The sequence below is a fragment of the Meles meles genome, chromosome 17 (genome assembly GCF_922984935.1).
Source record: "Meles meles chromosome 17, mMelMel3.1 paternal haplotype, whole genome shotgun sequence".
Taxonomy (NCBI): Eukaryota; Metazoa; Chordata; class Mammalia; order Carnivora; family Mustelidae; genus Meles; species Meles meles.
The window spans coordinates 63,171,444-63,189,357 of NC_060082.1; the positions used below are offsets into that span (position 1 = coordinate 63,171,444).

The 17,914-nt window shown below is 42.0% G+C and overlaps 1 protein-coding gene across 1 annotated transcript in view; it reads right to left on the minus strand.

The window, feature by feature from the left end:
* The window catches only part of FMN2 (formin 2), a 371,607-nt gene that overhangs the window by 20,374 nt on the left and 333,319 nt on the right, over positions 1 to 17,914 (minus strand). Inside the window, 1 exon segment of the mRNA XM_045983452.1 lies at positions 10,681 to 10,830. Coding sequence (XP_045839408.1) covers positions 10,681 to 10,830 — 150 coding nt within the window.

Below are 17,914 nucleotides of genomic sequence, written 5' to 3' on the forward strand. Positions count from 1 at the left end.
GCGTATGACAAGCAGAAGCAAAAACCCCAAGCAGCATGTTGGCCAGAAGGTCTGCGGAGTGAGGTCCTGAATCAGCACCCAAAAAGGCCAGGAAAGGGCTGGGGACATCACATTGAAAGGGTGAGAGGTTAACTAAACAGAAATGGAAGATGTGAGGCTTTCCCCTGTAGCAAATGCAGACAAATTTCTTTTCCTTTTGTTTTCATTTATGTTCACTCATTATTGTACCCACTTTTTTGGTAGGTATTTATCACTTTTTAAAAAAATATTTTATTTATTTGTCAGAGAGAAGGAGAGAGAGAGAGAGCACACAGGCAGGCAGAGAGGCAGGCAGAGGTGGAGAGAGAAGCAGGCTCCCTGCTGAGCAAGGAGGCCATGCGGTACTCGATCCCAGAATCCTGGGATCATGACCTGAGCTGAAGGCAGTGGCTTAACCCACTGAGCCACCCAGGTGTCCCTATCACTTTTTTTTTCTCAAAGATTTTATTTATTGGTTTTACAGAGAGATCACAAGTAGGCAGAGAGAGAGGGGGAAGCAGGCTCCCTGCCGAGCAGAGAGCCCGATGCGGGGCTCGATCCCAGGACCCTGAGATCACGACCCGAGCCAAAGGCAGTGGCTTAACCCACTGAGCCACCCAGGCGTCCAATATTTATCACTTCTTCTTCAGAAAAACAGGTTAAGAAAACTTGACAATCTCTTCCCATGCAGATAAGATTTGAAAAAAAAAATGCTTATTTGCAATACATGAATAATTTCAAAATACATACACACATATCTATAACGTTGTGTGTATTTTTAACATGACTCATGATTTCCTATAATGGGTTTACATAGAGAAAGCCCTGGCTCATTTCATCACTATAGAGTCAAGCTATTACAAATTACTCATCATCTAAATTGATGGAGACTTTCTGATTTTGGGATGAGCTCTGTAATTTCTTTTTTTACAGTTTTTGCCAGCAGATTTATTTATTTATTTTTTTAAGAGTCAGGCATTTCTTTTTAAGATTGTACTTATCTATTTGACCGAAAGAGAGCACAAGCAGGGGGAGCAGCAGGAAGAGGGAGAGAGAGAAGTAGGCTCCCCGCTGAGCTGGAAGCCTGATGTGGAGCTCGATCACCTGACCTGGGGCCGGGGGCAGATGCTTAACAGACTGAGCCACCCAGGCGCCCTGCCAGCAGATTTATCTCTCAATTTTTGAACTAGCTAATATTCATGTGAGGAGTTAATAGGTTTGCTTTTCATGAGTACCTACCAAACTCTAAGGGCACAGGGGAAAGCCTGAGAGTGTACCAGGAAGGAAGACGCAAGAACCAATGCAAAACTTCTGAACCATCAGCCATCCAAACAGATTATCACAGGCGGTCAGCACGTCCAACCGTGCTCTGCGTTTATGCTTAGAACTCTGATGTAAGAAATGTGTTTACTTAAAAAAAAAAAAAAGAGGTTTATTGAGCTATCATTAACGACTGTAAAATTTGCCCATTTAAAGTGGACAACTTGGGGTGCCTGGGTGGCTCAGTGTGTTAAAGCCTCTACCTTCGGCTCAGGTCACGATCCCAGGGTCCTGGGATCGAGTCCCGAGTTGGGCTCTCTGCTCAGCGGGGAGCCTGCTTCCCTTCCTCTCCTCTCTGCCTGCCTCTGCCTACTTGTGATCTCTCTCTGTCCAATAAATAAATAAAATCTTAAAAAATAAAAAAATAAAGTAGACAACTCAATGTTTCTTTTAGTAAATTCACAGGGTTGGGCAGCTACCTAATTTTAGAACATTCCACGCCCCCCCCCAAAGAAACTTCACTAACCATCCCTCCTCATAACTCTCTCCCCTCAACCCCTGACACAGCCAATCTGCTTTCAGGTCCTTTACGTTTGCCAATTCTGGACATTTGCCACAAATCATACAACAGATATAGCCTTTTGTGACTGTCCTCTTTCACTCAGCGTAATATTTTCAAGGTTCAGCCACGGTACCGCGTATACCAGTGCTTCCCTGTTTTTTAACTGCCAAGTAATATCCGTCGTAATGTTCGCCCTTCATTTACCCACTCCTCGGCGGACGGCCGTCGGCGTTGTTCCGGTCTGGGGGACATGAGGGCCAGCGCTGCCGTGGCCACGTGTGCACGAGTATTTGTGCGGACGTGCGCCTTGACTTCTCTCCGGGAGAAACCTCGGGCGGCGTTCCTGGGTCCCGCCGCAACTCTCGGTTTAACCGTCTGAGAAGACGCCTGGCTGTTTCCAAAGTGGCTGCCCCGTTCCACTAGCAGAGTGCGAGTTCCACGAGTTCTCCTCCTCTCCCCGCACCACTTGTCATCCTGTCCGCTTCCTTCCCTCCAGCCATCCTGGTGCGCGCGTCTCTTTCTGGTTTTGATTTACGTCTCGGTGACGGCTCATGATACAGGGCATCTCTTCACATGCTTATTGGCCTTTGTACTTACGTTCTCAAGACCATTCTCCATTTCTTCCCCACAAAGACACCGGATATTACCTGATCCCTTCTGTATATCCCATATTAAAATACATATGATTAAATTTCCTCAGTACTGCTCTCCATTCTTGGTTCGCTCACATTTACCCTGTCCCCCTCCGCGACCCGCACATACACACTCGTCGCATGCCTTCACAAATGATTCCTTTTAAAATTGAGTTTGATGCCTTACCACAGTTGCTTCTAAATCGTAACCAGACTTCAGCAGCAAAACCAAGTAAGCTAATTGCTATTTGTCAAATATAATAATTACCGACATGTCTTGGTCTAAACTTTGCCATCAGCTTCAAATCTGTTGTAGAGACCAAGACCTAAAACACTGTGGAGACAATCTCTTCCATCTTTACCTCTTGTGACTAGTCTCTGATGATCCATTATTTACTTTAGAATTCCAGGCTTTTAAGAAGCATTTCTCGTTTCTCTACAGCTTCTCTCCCACTCATGGGAAGAGGGGTGGTGTCTGAGAGTGGGCCTGAGGCAGAGGACATGGAACTTCTTTGCGGGAAGAGTTCAGAGTCAGCGTGGAGACCAGCATAGTGGCAATGAACTCTGGGGAGCCTCTGACTTCTTACATTTTTCACGATCTTAAAAATCCAGGTTCTGGCAGAAACCCAGACAAACCTAAGAATTGGTTAATTTCACATTTTTCAAATCTAACAGATCTAGACCTCTTCCTCTAGCAGACTATAATCATCATGTTGTTTGAGAATAATCCTAACAAAACTTAAAGTGACCCCTTAAAAATACCATCTTGCTTGTAAAGGAACAACTTGTTTTCAGCCCATATAAGTTACGTGATGTTATTTTTAATAGATAATTTAACATATCTACTCCATGAAGCATATTTTGATCCCAAATGGTTTTATACAAACTTTGCTAAGACATCAAAAAACATTTTTAGCAAATGCTGAAGAGAAACTAGTAATTGCTCAGACAACTTTACAAGCCTCTAGAAATTTACTGGAAGATACCACAATGTTTAAATCCTTTTCAAAGCAAAAAATGTCTTTGGGCAAGCTACTTTCCTGGCCCTTGGTCCCGATTCTCTGATGGGGAGCTGGAACCAGAAACCCTGAGGGTTGAGTTTCTTCCATTTTTGAACACGAGGCTTTTGAGAAAGCATTTTCCAAGATTCATTTTCCAAGATTTAAAAGTATGTCTTGGAAAATGGCAAGATCAAGAAGGAAGGCACAGATATTTTCCATCTAATGTTCACCTTATGATTTTACATCATTCGTGGGGAACGAGGTTCTGGAAAATGAATTTCCTGATATTGGAGGATGCACGTCTTTCCCCAACCTTGCCCTCGGAAATCATTTTAGGAGAGAAAGGGTAAGTTTGCACTCTTGATCTCTAACGTCCTGGATAATAGGAGCTCGTCAGTGTCTGAGGTGAGATTTGGAACTTTCTGACCCTCTACCACTGGTACGGCTGCAACCTGCCAATAGCAAGTTCGTACAGGCATACCTCCAAACTATAGAGACAACGCCCCCACTTCCTCTCATCTCTGTCACCTTCCCCCGGGTCCACAGCGTCCCATCTTTTGCCTGGGCCACTAAACTAACTTCCTAACTTGTTTCTCAGTACCACCGCCCAATCTACCACCATCTGAGTCAACAATCTTTTCATTAAATGAATCTTATCCAGTTAGTTCCTTTGTAAAACGCCCTTCGATGATTTTTCGATTGTGCGCACAAAGAAGTCAATCTCTCATCATGATCTACGAGAGGCTGGGTGATCGAGCCCCTGGCCTATTTCATCAAATTCATCTCAACATCTCCATCTTTCTCGGAGTGCTCCCAATCTCTCTGTCATGTTGTGTTCGCTGTCCTAAATCTCGGCCTGGTAGACTCACATATTATGTTGCCCCTTAACATGGCTTCTCCCTCAAATTCTTTAAGTGTCAGCATAAATATTGCTTCTTCAGAAAGGCCTCCTCTGCCCACACTTTCTAAATGAACCTCTTCTCCTTTGTGCTTTGCAAAAATGGCTCACTATTTTCCTCGCAGTACTGATTTCAACCTATAATTTAAAACTATCTTTATTTTTTATTGTTTACTTCTCTCACTAAAGGGTAAGAACCGTATGGCCCAAAAGTATGGCCAGCACACAGTAGGACATAAGTAATTTTGAGTAAGTTAATAAATAAATGAATCATCTATTATGTCTTAATGCATATTAATTACTCCTTCAGTGAATGTGGATCACAGTCCCTACACATTCTCAGATTCCGTTGTCAATTGTGCCAAAGCTTCTACTACAAAAGTCAGATGCAGGAAGAGAATTTCATTATGTGTTGTTTCTCTAGACACCGATGCCTCAATTAAAGGGGCAAATGGTTGGCTAAATTCATTTAATACTGCAAGGCAGCAGTGCAGTCCAAGAGGCAGTTTCATCAGGTCTCCAACAAGTGCGTCACGACATAGCAATAAACCTTCTTTCCTTGTCTCCGTTCTTTAGATTTACTTTCAATCCCTTCGAAAATGGTCACTTCCTTCTATCCTAATGATGTCCTGGTGAAATCTGAAAATACAGCTCACTTAAAGATAAATTACGGTAACAGGAATGTTAACATGGCATGAGGCGCTCTCCAAGTTAATGCATCACCTTCTACAGCCGAGCATTCAAATCCTTCTCCTCTAATTGCAGAGTTCACTTAGGCAGAAACTAGACTTGACTGCCACATGCTTGCAATGGAGTACTTAGCCTTTCTCCTGGGTCATCAAAGACTACGTGTCTCAAAATAAATAAACCAGTAAATTAAGTTAGACAACACTTTAAACACAACCCTTACTAATGTCACAACTGATTTGTTGAATTAAAATGTCTTAAGTCAACTAAAAATAAAATTCTGATAGGCCACACTGCCAGAGCCGTATTACCTGGCCTAGAATGCCCTTACCTCACCAGACTGCCTGTGAAAATCCTACTCCAACTCCAATCTCCTTGTCAAAACTCCTCTGGACAGAATTAATCCTTCACTCCTGCCCAGGTTTCTCCCGTTGCTTTAACACCATAAGCGGACTAGCCTGTTAGCTCAACCACGGTAGGACCTTCACCAAGTGGACTTGAATGTCTCCTGTGCATAGTTAAAACTCCATATGGAATGTGAGAATAATTACAAATAATTTCACATAACTATACAGCTGAAGACTGTTGAAAAACTGAAGTCTGCTTCCAACAGAGCAAAAGTGAGAAGTGGAGTTTTGGGCCCCACTGTCTTCTCCCAGGACCACAGGTCCATCAGGGTCAAACATGTATTCCCAATCAATCCACACTTCTTTCCTCTAATTCATATAGCTCTGACTGGCCAAGCTCCATATGGATTCTTCGGTGGCTAGGTGATACTGACGCCCTGAGTTCCTGAAAATAAGAGAGATATGGACAACCCAGTCCCTGACATATGAACACTGTGCTATGTGGGCCCTTTGGGGAGATGTTCAACAGAGTAAATGTTGGTTTGCCCCCCCTCTTCTGGATATACCAAACTCGTTTTTAAAAACGTTTCCCCATATGTTTTGTGTTGCTCAGTGATGACAAGTCTACTCTTTTTTGAGAAGGATTTCTTTTTAACGAGTGCATATTCGTTGCATACTCGTTCCAAGTCTATGGAAAAACACCTTTTCTGACTTCACAAAACCATGTCAGTTGCCTAAAAGCATCAAAACAGGAACTCCTTTCTATATCATGATGTCAGTAAGAGAGGGATGGACCACGTGAACATTCCCAAACAAAACTTTGCCCTTGGACTCATCATCAAGACACTCTGTATCCACAAAGTAACGGAGTCACAAAAATGCCTGGTATCCACTGAATATGTTCTTAAGATGCTTAACATGCCTTACCGATATGTTTCCTTTGTAGCTAGCCATGATCAGGGAATCATTTATGTTAAATGACGAAGAGCCACAGAGCCCTGGGGACATAGGCACTGTTAACGTTCTCTACACATATTACCTCATTTCGTCCACACAACAACGCTGCAAGAGAGGTATCACCATCGCCATTATGCAGTTTAGGAAACTATGACTTCCTATGGCTAGGCTGGTAAGTGGAAGAGCTAACTCAAAAATGTTTTCTAAAGCACATCGATTAGAAGGAGAGCAGACCTTTTTAAGACCTTTCACGGACGTGTAGGAAGTCACCAATTCAAGAAATATAGTTACTCAATCACAGGAATCATCAGGACAAAGCCAGAAAATACAAAGTTACTATCATTCTATAATCAGAACCAAATAGAAACGGTGGGACAGGAATTATTTTTACAGGATTTACAACCTTCAAGATAGTCAACCTGTGAATTCCAAATTAGACCAAGGGACATCGTGAAACCATCGTTCAGGTTTTTTCTACCATGCTAAGACATTCTGCTAATTACGCAAGTTACTTTTAAAGGCTTAATAAATCTGGGGTAGTAATATTATCATTTCCTTTTGTTGGAAACTTCTCTTCCCTAACTCCAGTGACTGCTATGAAGGGGGCTGTCCATCAGGGCAGCCCTCCTTTCTGGCTGCACAACGGGGTTTGTGAACTACTGAGCTAACTATGGTACCCCACACCTCTGGCCACAGTGCCTGGTCTAGAACTGGACACAACCCCTCTGGAGTTCTTCCTTGGAATTTTTCTAGGTGGTGGAGGGTGCCCTCTCCTACTGGGTTGTGAGAATGTGAGTCATGGCTGTGACCAATGGCCATGGGGCCACCCTTATTGGAATAGCCTGACTTGGAAACTAGACTGAACCACAGAGGAGAATGGTAGCAGGGACATGAGAGGGGGAGAGAGTGAGACCATGAGAATAGAGTGAGAGAGAGAGAGAGGGAGAGAAGAAGCGGAAGGAGAAGGAAGTACAGAGGACATTTAGAAAGACAGATAGTGAGCAACAGCACGGACGTCCCGTACTAACCTCCACAGAATGCAGTTCCAGTGTGTGCAGTCAGGCAACCCACGTGCAAGTTCCATCCGTGCCCTTCTGGGGTTTGACTGCCTAACAGTGCCTTTCCTTTTGCTCAAAGTATTTGCAATTTTTAAAAAATTACTTCAAGGATAAACTTAAGCTGTGTAGGAAAGCATGTCCATTACTTCGTAAGCTAAGTTATTCCCATGTCTGTGTCACAGGCAATGATGTAACAAGTCAAGTCAGCAAATATTCATGGAGACCAGAAGGGTGGAAAGGCACTGCGGCCTAGTGACCGTGAGAGCCACATCATAAATGAAGGTACAAGACATCTCAGTGGGAAATAAAGACTAAAGGCAAACATCAGCATGGTTATGGTATAAAATGAAAACAGACACGTCATTAGGCATCATCATAGTATATAAGACTGACAAAACAAAATCGGCACATGATAAATACAGGGTACAGAGGAGGGAACAGTCTGGTAGGGGCTACAGACACCCATTCTAGGTATCTGTAGCGTGATGTGAAGTTCCACGCAGCTCGACACAGACCGCACGAGACAAAGTTTAACACCCTCCAGGGACCACATCCTGTTTCTTAGCAATGTCTGAGGGGACAAAGCATTCCCAAAATACCCTTCCATTTACGACAGAAAATAGGATACAAAGCTTTCACTGGGCAAGGCTGGCTTCAAGGGTGCTGTCTGCACACTTTTTGGGAAGGGCTCTGTGCTTGCCGTCTTGAAATTGCTTAATAATTTTTAACAAGCCCCCCCCGCCCCCATTTTCATTCTGTACTGTCTCCTGGAAATTGCCACTGGTCCTTACACTAAGCAAAGGGACAAAGGTTTTCTACAAACCAATCAGACCAATGGTCTTGCTTATCAAAGCAGCCCATTTGCCAGCAGGTGAATTTCAGAAGTTAAAGGGCAGAGAAGACGGGCTCACCTACCACAGTTTGTAAAAGCAAATGATTCTGAACCATGAGAAGCCTGCAGGGAAGAGCACTTGTCATCCGCCAACTCACAACACTGCCACCAAGGGGTGAGCGAAGTCACCGAAGGTTGAGTCAAAAAAGCCTCAGTACAGTCCTAGGACATGACGGGCACAGGATGAAGAATGAAAGAAGCAGCATGTGCCTGGTTTTCCGAGACACCCAGTGAGGAAGAGCTGGTTTGGGTCACGTTAAATGCATAAACCATCAAGGAACAGTGGACCGGTACCAGAGCGTTACCTAGAGACACAGCTCGACCTCGTGGAGCCCAGGCCGGGGAGACTTCGTGAGCTGCATTAGTCCCAGCAGCTCCCCGGAGGGCATCTCCCCAGCTCCCGCACAGAGACGCAGAGCAAAGGCGAACCGCAGCGGAAGTCGCCCACCTTCTGTCCCAGGACCTCCGGCGGCACCGCCACGGGAACACGCTGGCCGTGACAGCACATCGCCTCCCTGACGGGCCGTGGAGACAGTGACTCCCGGACCACAGCACCACCCTTTGTCTTGTTGACGCCCGTCCCTGTCCCTCCTCACTTCCATCCTCACGAGGACTCTGGCCCCAGCCACCAAGCAAAGAGCGGCGCGTGGTGAGACACCATCTGTCAGGGCACCTGGCTGGCTCGGTGGGGGAGCATCTGACTCCTGATTTCAGCTCAGGTCCTGCTCTCGGGGTGGTGAGATCGAGTCCCGGGTCAGGCTCTGTGCTCAGGGTGGACTCTGGTCCTTCTCCCTCTGCTCCTCCCCCTGCTCACTCTCTCGCTCTCTCAAATAAATAAATAAATAACCTTTAAAAAAAGACAAAGAACTATTCATCTCTCAGATGTGTACATTTGTGTGACTGACTTGTCAGCTCTTTTCCAGGGGAATCAGTTGAGATTAGAGATGAGGGAAGGCCCGTGGGGACCCATGAGGCCCCGTGAGGGACATGAAGGGAGGTGGTAGGGAGTGTGAAGTCACAAAGTTTCCTCTTCACGATTTTCCAAACCGACAACCCTTGCTTGGTAAAAAAAATTTTCAGGAAGATAAAATATGGCCAAGTCTGAGGGACACGGACGACAATTTAAGTGCGCCTGTATTTCAGTAATTCGCTCTCCTAGCTCACCTGCATGGGACTTTTGACTAAAACTGCATCTTTTTGGTTAACCCATAATGATGACCTTTGGAGTAGAATACTCTCATTATCTTTAAAGTGAATATTTAAAGCATCTTCCCTTCTGTTCAGACCACACTCTCTTTCCATCTACTATTCACTGAAGTATAGCTTCTTCTATGAAAACACCGCGAAATCTAAGTAATTAGTTATATGAGTCAGCACTCCCACCACAGTCCATGTGCGCAGAAAATGCCAGCAATTAATTTCAACTGACTTAAGGACGTATCCTCTCAGAATCTACTGACAAATGAAAACTAGATGGACAATCACGGTTTTGTATGTATGGAAGACGGTAAGCAGAAACTGTGGAATTCTGTGGTAGCACGACCGAAGTCCCTCAGGATGTAAGTGTTCTAAAGATCTAAAGCAAAGTCACTGTTAGCACAAGGATGCTGGAAAGCACACTGATGGGTTCCGTTTTAGCATTTGGTTTACGGCGCGATTGTGCCTCATTTTCCTTCTCCCAGTAGACCTAGTTATTTAGGGCTGCTGTCCCGGGAGAGCTAGCTTTCCTCCTGAATTCATATTTAATACACCTCTATAGAATTTCATAATCAGTGACAAAGACTTTATTTCATATACCTAAGAGAAAAAACTTCCCTTCATTCCTGAAAAAGTTTACTTTAGGAAATGTGGTGTAATTCCACAAGAATCCTGAAAGATCTTTTTAAAAATACCAATCATCTGTTTCCTGGTGACATCTGCCAGAAACGTCAATACAAATGGTGAAATTTGGACAGTATCTCATGAACTGAGCAAAAACAAGACGAAACAAAAATGATTCATCTTACCTTTATATGGTCTTTGCTATTGGTCTTTTGAGGTGAGTAGGGTTATCATCTCAGCAGGGCTGTTCCACTCCACTTACATGACCTGCTTTTTTGTGGTTTCCTCCTCACAGAAGTTGTTTTACCAGACGGTGGTCCTGGCAAACCATTTCCCCTGCTATGCTCCGCAGCATCACAGCCTCTGGGCCAACCTTCTTATTCAAACTCCAAATTTTGTCAGTTCTCAGCACCCTGTTACACTCGCTATCCCAGGTTGAGGGCCATCTAATTTTTCATTTAGGCTAGAAAAGTTGGCAACCCCTGTGGTGTCCCACCTAATAAAACACCAGTTTTAAAATGCCATTGTGCAAGCGAAAAAACCCTACCTTTCTTGTAGAATGAGTTTGTTCTCTTTCTTCCAAAAGTCTTTAAAGTCAGAGCTGAATTCATGCCAGATACTGAAGAAAACATTCGGGGACACCTCCTTTTCTCCAAGTTTTGGCTTCATGAAGAAATAGGCTGTAGTCTCCAAAAAGCTGTCAAAGCACACACAGGAGCATAAAAGCTGTGATTACTTTCCAATATGGGATATTCTTCCTTCATCCAAATGGTGATTTCATTCATACACGGTTATTATTACTAAGAAGACTCAAACTCTTCAAGCATCAACAGTAGTCGCTTACGGTTTCCTGTTAGAGCCTTGGGTACAGACAGTAGCAGCTGGCTAGAATCCTCCGTATACTGATAACTATCCTTGGTCTAATTCCATTGTCCAAGTTAATCACTAAGTGCCTTATATACTACAGAAATAAGTGTAGAGTCAAGTTAGGACATATTGTAAGTAGTGGGTCTCTACTTTCTTTCTACACTCTAAAGTAATGAAATATTAGCCATTTGTCCCCAAACTACTATGTATTCTCTATGTATTTTATATTGCTTACATACAGCTGGGTTTCCTACATTGCTGAGGAGAAAAGAAAAAAGCGAGTCCCAGGAAATGATGACAAAGTGTCTCATCAGATCACGGCAATACCAGTGACTGGATACCAATATGGCAGCTGGCACCGTGACTGTGGACTGATGTGTCAGTCTTTATTTTTTTTATAAAGATTTTATTTATTTCTTTGACAGACAGAGATCACAAGTAGGCAGAGAGGCAGGCAGAAAGAGGAAGGGAAGCAGGCTCCCTGCTGAGCAGAGAGCGCGAGGTGGGGCTCCATCCGAGGACCCTGCGATCATGACCTCAGCCGAAGGCGGAGGCTTAACCCACTGAGCCACCCACGTGCCCTGATAGTGTCAGTCTTTAAAAGCTGCTGCTTCACAACACAACTACATGAAACTCAGAAGAGTTTCAGAAGGCCTCGTTGACAAAGAACATACAACTGGTAAATGGTACCTTTGTGACTCAACAAAAAAGTCTTCCATTCCCTTAAAAAATGCCCTGAAAAGGACCTAGGCCAATAAAACCAGTAATGTCATGGTGAGGACACCTGGGCAGCTGGGCAGCGTATGGCCAGAGTTGCTGCAAAAAGGAGTGACATTCCAGTCACCTGTGCCTCCCCCTTCCCTTTTCTCCCCTACCTAAGACAACTTGAGTTTGCCATATTGCCTTGTTCGATTAAAAGTACGTGTTCACACGTACACACATCAACACACATCTGTGTAGGTATTCAGTTTGTCCTATAGCTGATTTCAAATCCTAATCCTGAAAAATACATGAAAAATATCTCCTTGAGATGAGCACAGTAAGATGAGATATGGAGGGTCAACATGCTCAGAAGGTGAAGGAGACCGAGGCTTACACACGAATAAAGAATTCACAGCCACCCTATGACCAGTGGGCTAGTCTCTTCTGTTTCTAAACTCGCCTCACGGTAGTCTCTAAGCACTGAGATTCCCAGGGACACTAGGTTTTAGGTTCTGCGGTGAGACGACAGCATGCATTTGACCAAATGTGTAGCTCCTGGGAATTACGTATTTCTCCCTAGTTTGCCTCGTAGGAGAAATGGCAGAGTAAAGTCAGTCAATCCTGAGAGAGTCAGGCTAAGTGGATACGGTCTGTGCGAATCTGGCCGTCCTGAGCCATTGTAATGACATCAGAATGCATCCGCGGGATGTGCTGATGGGGTGAGGACTGCCAGGAGAGGAGACGGCCAGCGGCAAGAATAGTCTAAGACAGATCTGGGTCATGTTTTATTAAAACTGATAAAATACGCACATACTTCCCTCCTGAGAAAACCGCTCATTCTCCTTATGAGCCCAAAGACAATTTACGACCTGTATGGCAGAAATTAGGTCTCAGGTCCCTGACATCCATTTACTCTTTTCCATCACTTCTTGGTAAATTGGTCATTAAAGTCCAAGCCAGTTAGTCTGGGCAAACATACCTAAGCTGTCATAATTGATTCCTCTCTAGCCACTCAGAACATTTTGAAAGTTCTATCATGAGGCAGCCTGGTCTAAAGGAGCGAATATAGGATTCAGAATCATAAACAACTGAATTCCAAAACACGATTTTCCAAAGTGTTTGTTACATGTTTCAACACAAAACAAATTTATTTTGCATTACATCTTATTTTCCATCACAAATATTGTGTATTCTACATTATGTAATAAGAAATGTGAATACATATTTACTAAAAATTTTCTCTACACTGTAACTAATTCAATTGAGGCTGAGTTATTAAAAACCATTCATGTGATCATGTTCCCTTGCAGACATTTCTGAATTACTGGCGCGCACACGGGTTTCTGATACTGGTAGTAATTATTCTAATTATTGAATAATTTCCCCTTGGCTTTGTCATAAACTGCCTACACAGCTTTAAGAAGGCAGCAACTTCTGAGTTTCAGTTTTGAGCTTTTCATTTTTTTCAGGTATAAAGTAGAGGATATGTCTGCTTTTCAAGGTTGTCAAAAAGATTCAGTGAAAAGTACTTGCATGTTATAAACTAAAACAGCAATACATGTATTAACTTTCTAAGAAGGATTTTTCACAAAAAATGCTCTTCGTGCAAGACTCAAGGAACTTGTGGGACATACGCGATCCCGCAATTGAACCAAAGTCAGCGTGTGAAAGTCCTAAAGAGCCTCTGATTCTCGATAATGACGGCCCACGTGTGCAGCCATTTCTCTGGAAGTGGCCACGGTGAAAGAATGTGTCACCGAAGTAGGACACAGAGAGTGAGGACTTGTCTGAGGATCACGAATGCTCTCCCAACTGCATTCAACCACCCACTCCCTAGAACACGTCATAAGCACTTTTCAAAAATAACCAAATAAATGATGGGCAATAATTTCTACAAGTTGTCAAGGTACCTTGTATGCTAGAGGCATTTTTGGTTACATAATCCTATGCGTATGAGGTGGCATTCCGCTCATTCGGTCACATTCATATGACATGAAAGATACCCATTTGGATGCGGGCGGAAGGGATACGTTCCACGCTTTCTGAATTAGCCCCTTTTTTGTTTGTTCGTTTCCTAAATTGGAATCCAGGAGGGTCCCATCCAACAAACAGCAACACAGGAACACAAAAGAGGGCAGGCATTTTATCTGGGACTTTCCTCACTACCGCTGATCGGTGGGACCTCCCGAAATGCCGGTGACACCCCAGGAGCCAGTAGCGGAAAGAGCCGTAGTTGCAATGCAAAGACAACGCAGCAGTCACAGTAAGAGACAACTCCACGGGTCACTGAACAATCCAGACCCCGTGATCAGGATTCATACGTAGACCTCTCTGGAAGAGATCAGCACTACACCTCTTCTGCTACAAACTTGAAGTATACAAACTCACGGCTCTGCAATACAGTCGAGGTAGCCACAGGGTTCTGAAAAGATAGCTTCAGCAGAACTCTTTTGAAATCTCTCGATCCCCACATCAAAACAGAGAGAACTGAGATATTAAAAACCAAAACTGATAAAACAAATCTGCGAAAACACTGTGTCCATTATCACCACAAACCTCCAAATGCAAACAGGGGAGACAAACCACTGACAACTCAAAACCCAAGCTGTGACCCTGTCTATATGGCAGGAGGCAGAGGAAAGCAAGGGGGGGGGTCCTGAAAAACAGAAGAACCCCCGGATCACAGGCATCCCTGAAAGTTGTTTAAGGGATATCTGAGAGGCGCAGCTGAAACTGGAAGGGGTTTTATACTCTGACGCGTGGAAGAGAAGGTCTACAGTCAGTTCTGAAGGGGCTGGGCACAGCCTGACTGTATGAAGTCTTGGTACCAACCCAGAGAAACTCCCTCTTTTGGCAGAGCTCTGCACTGGTAGAAAAGGCTGGGAGTAGATTCAAATTGTGCAGGATAAAGAAAAGGACGAAGGAAACAGAAAATGCAGATATATTAGATTAGATATATAAATGTAATTAAATTAAATGTTAATGATTAATCAATCAATTAATATTAAATGTAATTGACTATCAATAAATGTAAGTAAATGTAATATATAAATAAATATATAAAATATATATAACATATAAATAATAAATATAAATAGATATATAGATTAGATATATAAATGCAGATATATTAGAGGGGCAAATGCAAGCAGTATGAGGTCATTTTGGGTTTTTTCTTTCTTACCATTATGCACAGGCAACAAAAGAGAAAGATCTAGAGCAGGAAAGCCACAAATGGACTAAAATTTAAAACATAAAATATCAAAAGATGTGGGAGAAGATAAAGCAGTGCTTAGAAATTCAGAACTTTAAAACACTTTCAATTAGAAAAATCAAGATGTGAAATGAATAATATAGGCATCTAACTCCAGAAACGGAAGAGGAGCAAATGGAACTTGACTAAGCAGAAGAATGGAAATAATGCAAAGAACATTTAGTAAGAAACAGAAAATAAACCTTAGAGAAAATTAGCAAGATCATTAACTGGCTTACTGAAAAATTTACTAAAGTCGATAGCCACCTGCTCTAACTATAAAGGAAAAAAGAGGAAATACAAATTACCAATATCACAGATGAAAGTGGGGTTATCATGATACATCACACAGGCCTTAAAAGTATAATTATCAACAATTTTATGCCAAAATGTATTAAAAATTGAAAGTCTGAGGGTTGCTGGAGGGGAGGGGAGTGGGACTGCTGGAGTGGTGGGGTGATGGACACTGGGGAGGGTGTGTGCTATGGTGAGTGCTGTGAAGTGTGTAAGCCTGATGAGTCACAGACCTACACCCCTGAAGCAAGTAATACCTTATAGGTTAATAAAAAAAAAATTGAAAGTAATTTCAGTTATTTCAATAAGTGAAATTTATTTCAGTAAATAAGAATTATTTTTTATAAACTTGTAATAAAAAATACCCCTTTGCAAATACTTGCAGTCCAAATTGTTTCATAGGTGCATTTACACATATTTAATTACACCTAAGTAATACATTTAATGAAGACATAGTGCCAATTTAACACTTTCAGAAAACAGAGTGAGAGCATGCTCTCAACTCATTTTATGAGGCCAGCATTACTCTGATGTTGATACCAAAAAATAAAAACATATGAAAGAAAAAAAGCAAGTTTTATAGTTTTATAGATCAATTTCCCTTGTGAACAAAAGTAGAAAATCTTTCATATAATATTAACAAACTGAAAGCAGTGATTTCAAAAAAGGATACTATGCCACAAAGAACTGGAGTTTATGCCAATACAAAGTTGTTTTACCCTCTGAAAAGCAATCAGTGTAACCTGTTGCAGGGGCAAAGAAGGTCCATATGGTTATTTCACTAAATGAAGACAAAAAATTTTTTAAAAATTGAATACAAATTATTATAAAAAAAGGAAAAATGCTTTGCAAGATAGGAATAGAAGTAAACTTACACAATTAGATAAATGGCATCTGTGAAAAGCCTAGAGCTAATATCATACTCAAAATTAGGCATGCCATATTCCATTTACATGGAATCCAATTATATCCAAAATTAATCTATGTTGATAGAAAACAAAGTAATGATTGTCTCTTCAGAGAGGTGGGAGGTAAACAGATTGAGGCGACTGAACTGTTCTGAATGGTGTTTGAATAGTAGTTAATCACTGAACCTGTTTTATTGTACAAATTATGCCTTGATTAACAAAGAAAGAATGGAAGAAAGTAAAAAAAACAGCAAAAATGAGGAGATAGAAGGAGACTGAGAAAGAAGAACTGGAAGGAGATTGTGATTAAGTCCTATGTTTAACAGTTATTAAAAAAAAAAAACAAAAAAGAAACCAGGGATAAAATAAAGGCTCTACGGACCAATGAGAACATGCCAGATCATGCCAGAATGTGCCAGAAACAGGTCTAATAAGCAGATGAAAACTGTTGGCTAATATTTTAAGACAAGATAAAAGAAATTAATAAAATGATAGCAGCTATAATAAACACAACTCAAAATAGAAAAAACTCAGAAACAAGGTGGTATAATTTAGTAAAGAACCATGAAATTTATATATCACACATGAAGTCTGAACTGGAAACTCACTAGAGTTACTAAGAAAAATGTATCATTTGTTAATAGAAATAGATGAAAGAAAAAAGCTTTAAATCAAAGAGAAATGAAGAAAGTAAAGAGGAAGCTACAAATATAGAAGACATTCTCATAGGTGTATTATAAAAGCCCCTACAAAAGATAACCAAAGGGCGCCTGGGTGGCTCAGTTGGTTAAGCCTCTGCCTTCAGCTCAGGTCATGATCCCAGGGTCCTGGGATTGAGTCCCACATTGGGCTCCCTGCTCAGCAGGAGGCCTGCTTCCTCCTCTCTCTCTCTGCCTGCCTCTCTGCCACTTGTGATCTCTGTCTGTCAAATAAATAAATAAATAATCTTTAAAAAAAAAAAAAAGATAACCAAAGCAGTGGAACTGAACACATATTTTAAAATGTGATTCAGGAAATTTTTTTTTAAATAAATAAAAAATGTTTGAAGCTACATGTTAAGGGCATGTCAATAATCAACACTGAGACATATTCTAGCAAAACTACTGTATTTAAAAAAGAAAAAAAGTCCTTTGGTCATCATGCCAAAAAACCAAGTTCCTTACAAAGGAAAAAAAACACCCCTTACTATTGTCATACGTTAAGACAATCTACTATGTCAGACGACAGTGCGACGACATATTTAAGATACTAAAGGCAGAAAGAGTGAACCAAATATTTTATATCTAACCAAACTGACTTTCGAATATAAAGGACAGAGAAGAGCTATTTTCAGGATGAACAAATTGAAGAAATATTGTTCTAATGTTCAATGATCAAAGAATCTACTAGAAAATGAGATTCAGAAAGTCAAGATGACAGAAGAGACTCTGATGTAAGGATTGGCAGCTCAGGTTTCTCAACCTAGGAAAGGATACAGGATGTCAGACCTTAGAGTTAAGAACCGTGCCCTGAACTTGAACTGGAAGTGCTGACAGGAACTAACAACGTACTTTAATTCTAGCTCTGTCTACAGGGCTAGTTACAGAACTAATTCAATAGCAATAAAAGTACAACCCAGGTTTGTGATCTCCAAAGACCATTCTAAATAATGATCCCAGTGCTACCTGAAGAAATAGCTCAATCCAGGACGGGGAGAAAGTGTACAAAATGAACCTGGAACATTCTATCAAAGAAGAGAGTAAGGAAGATCCTGTCAA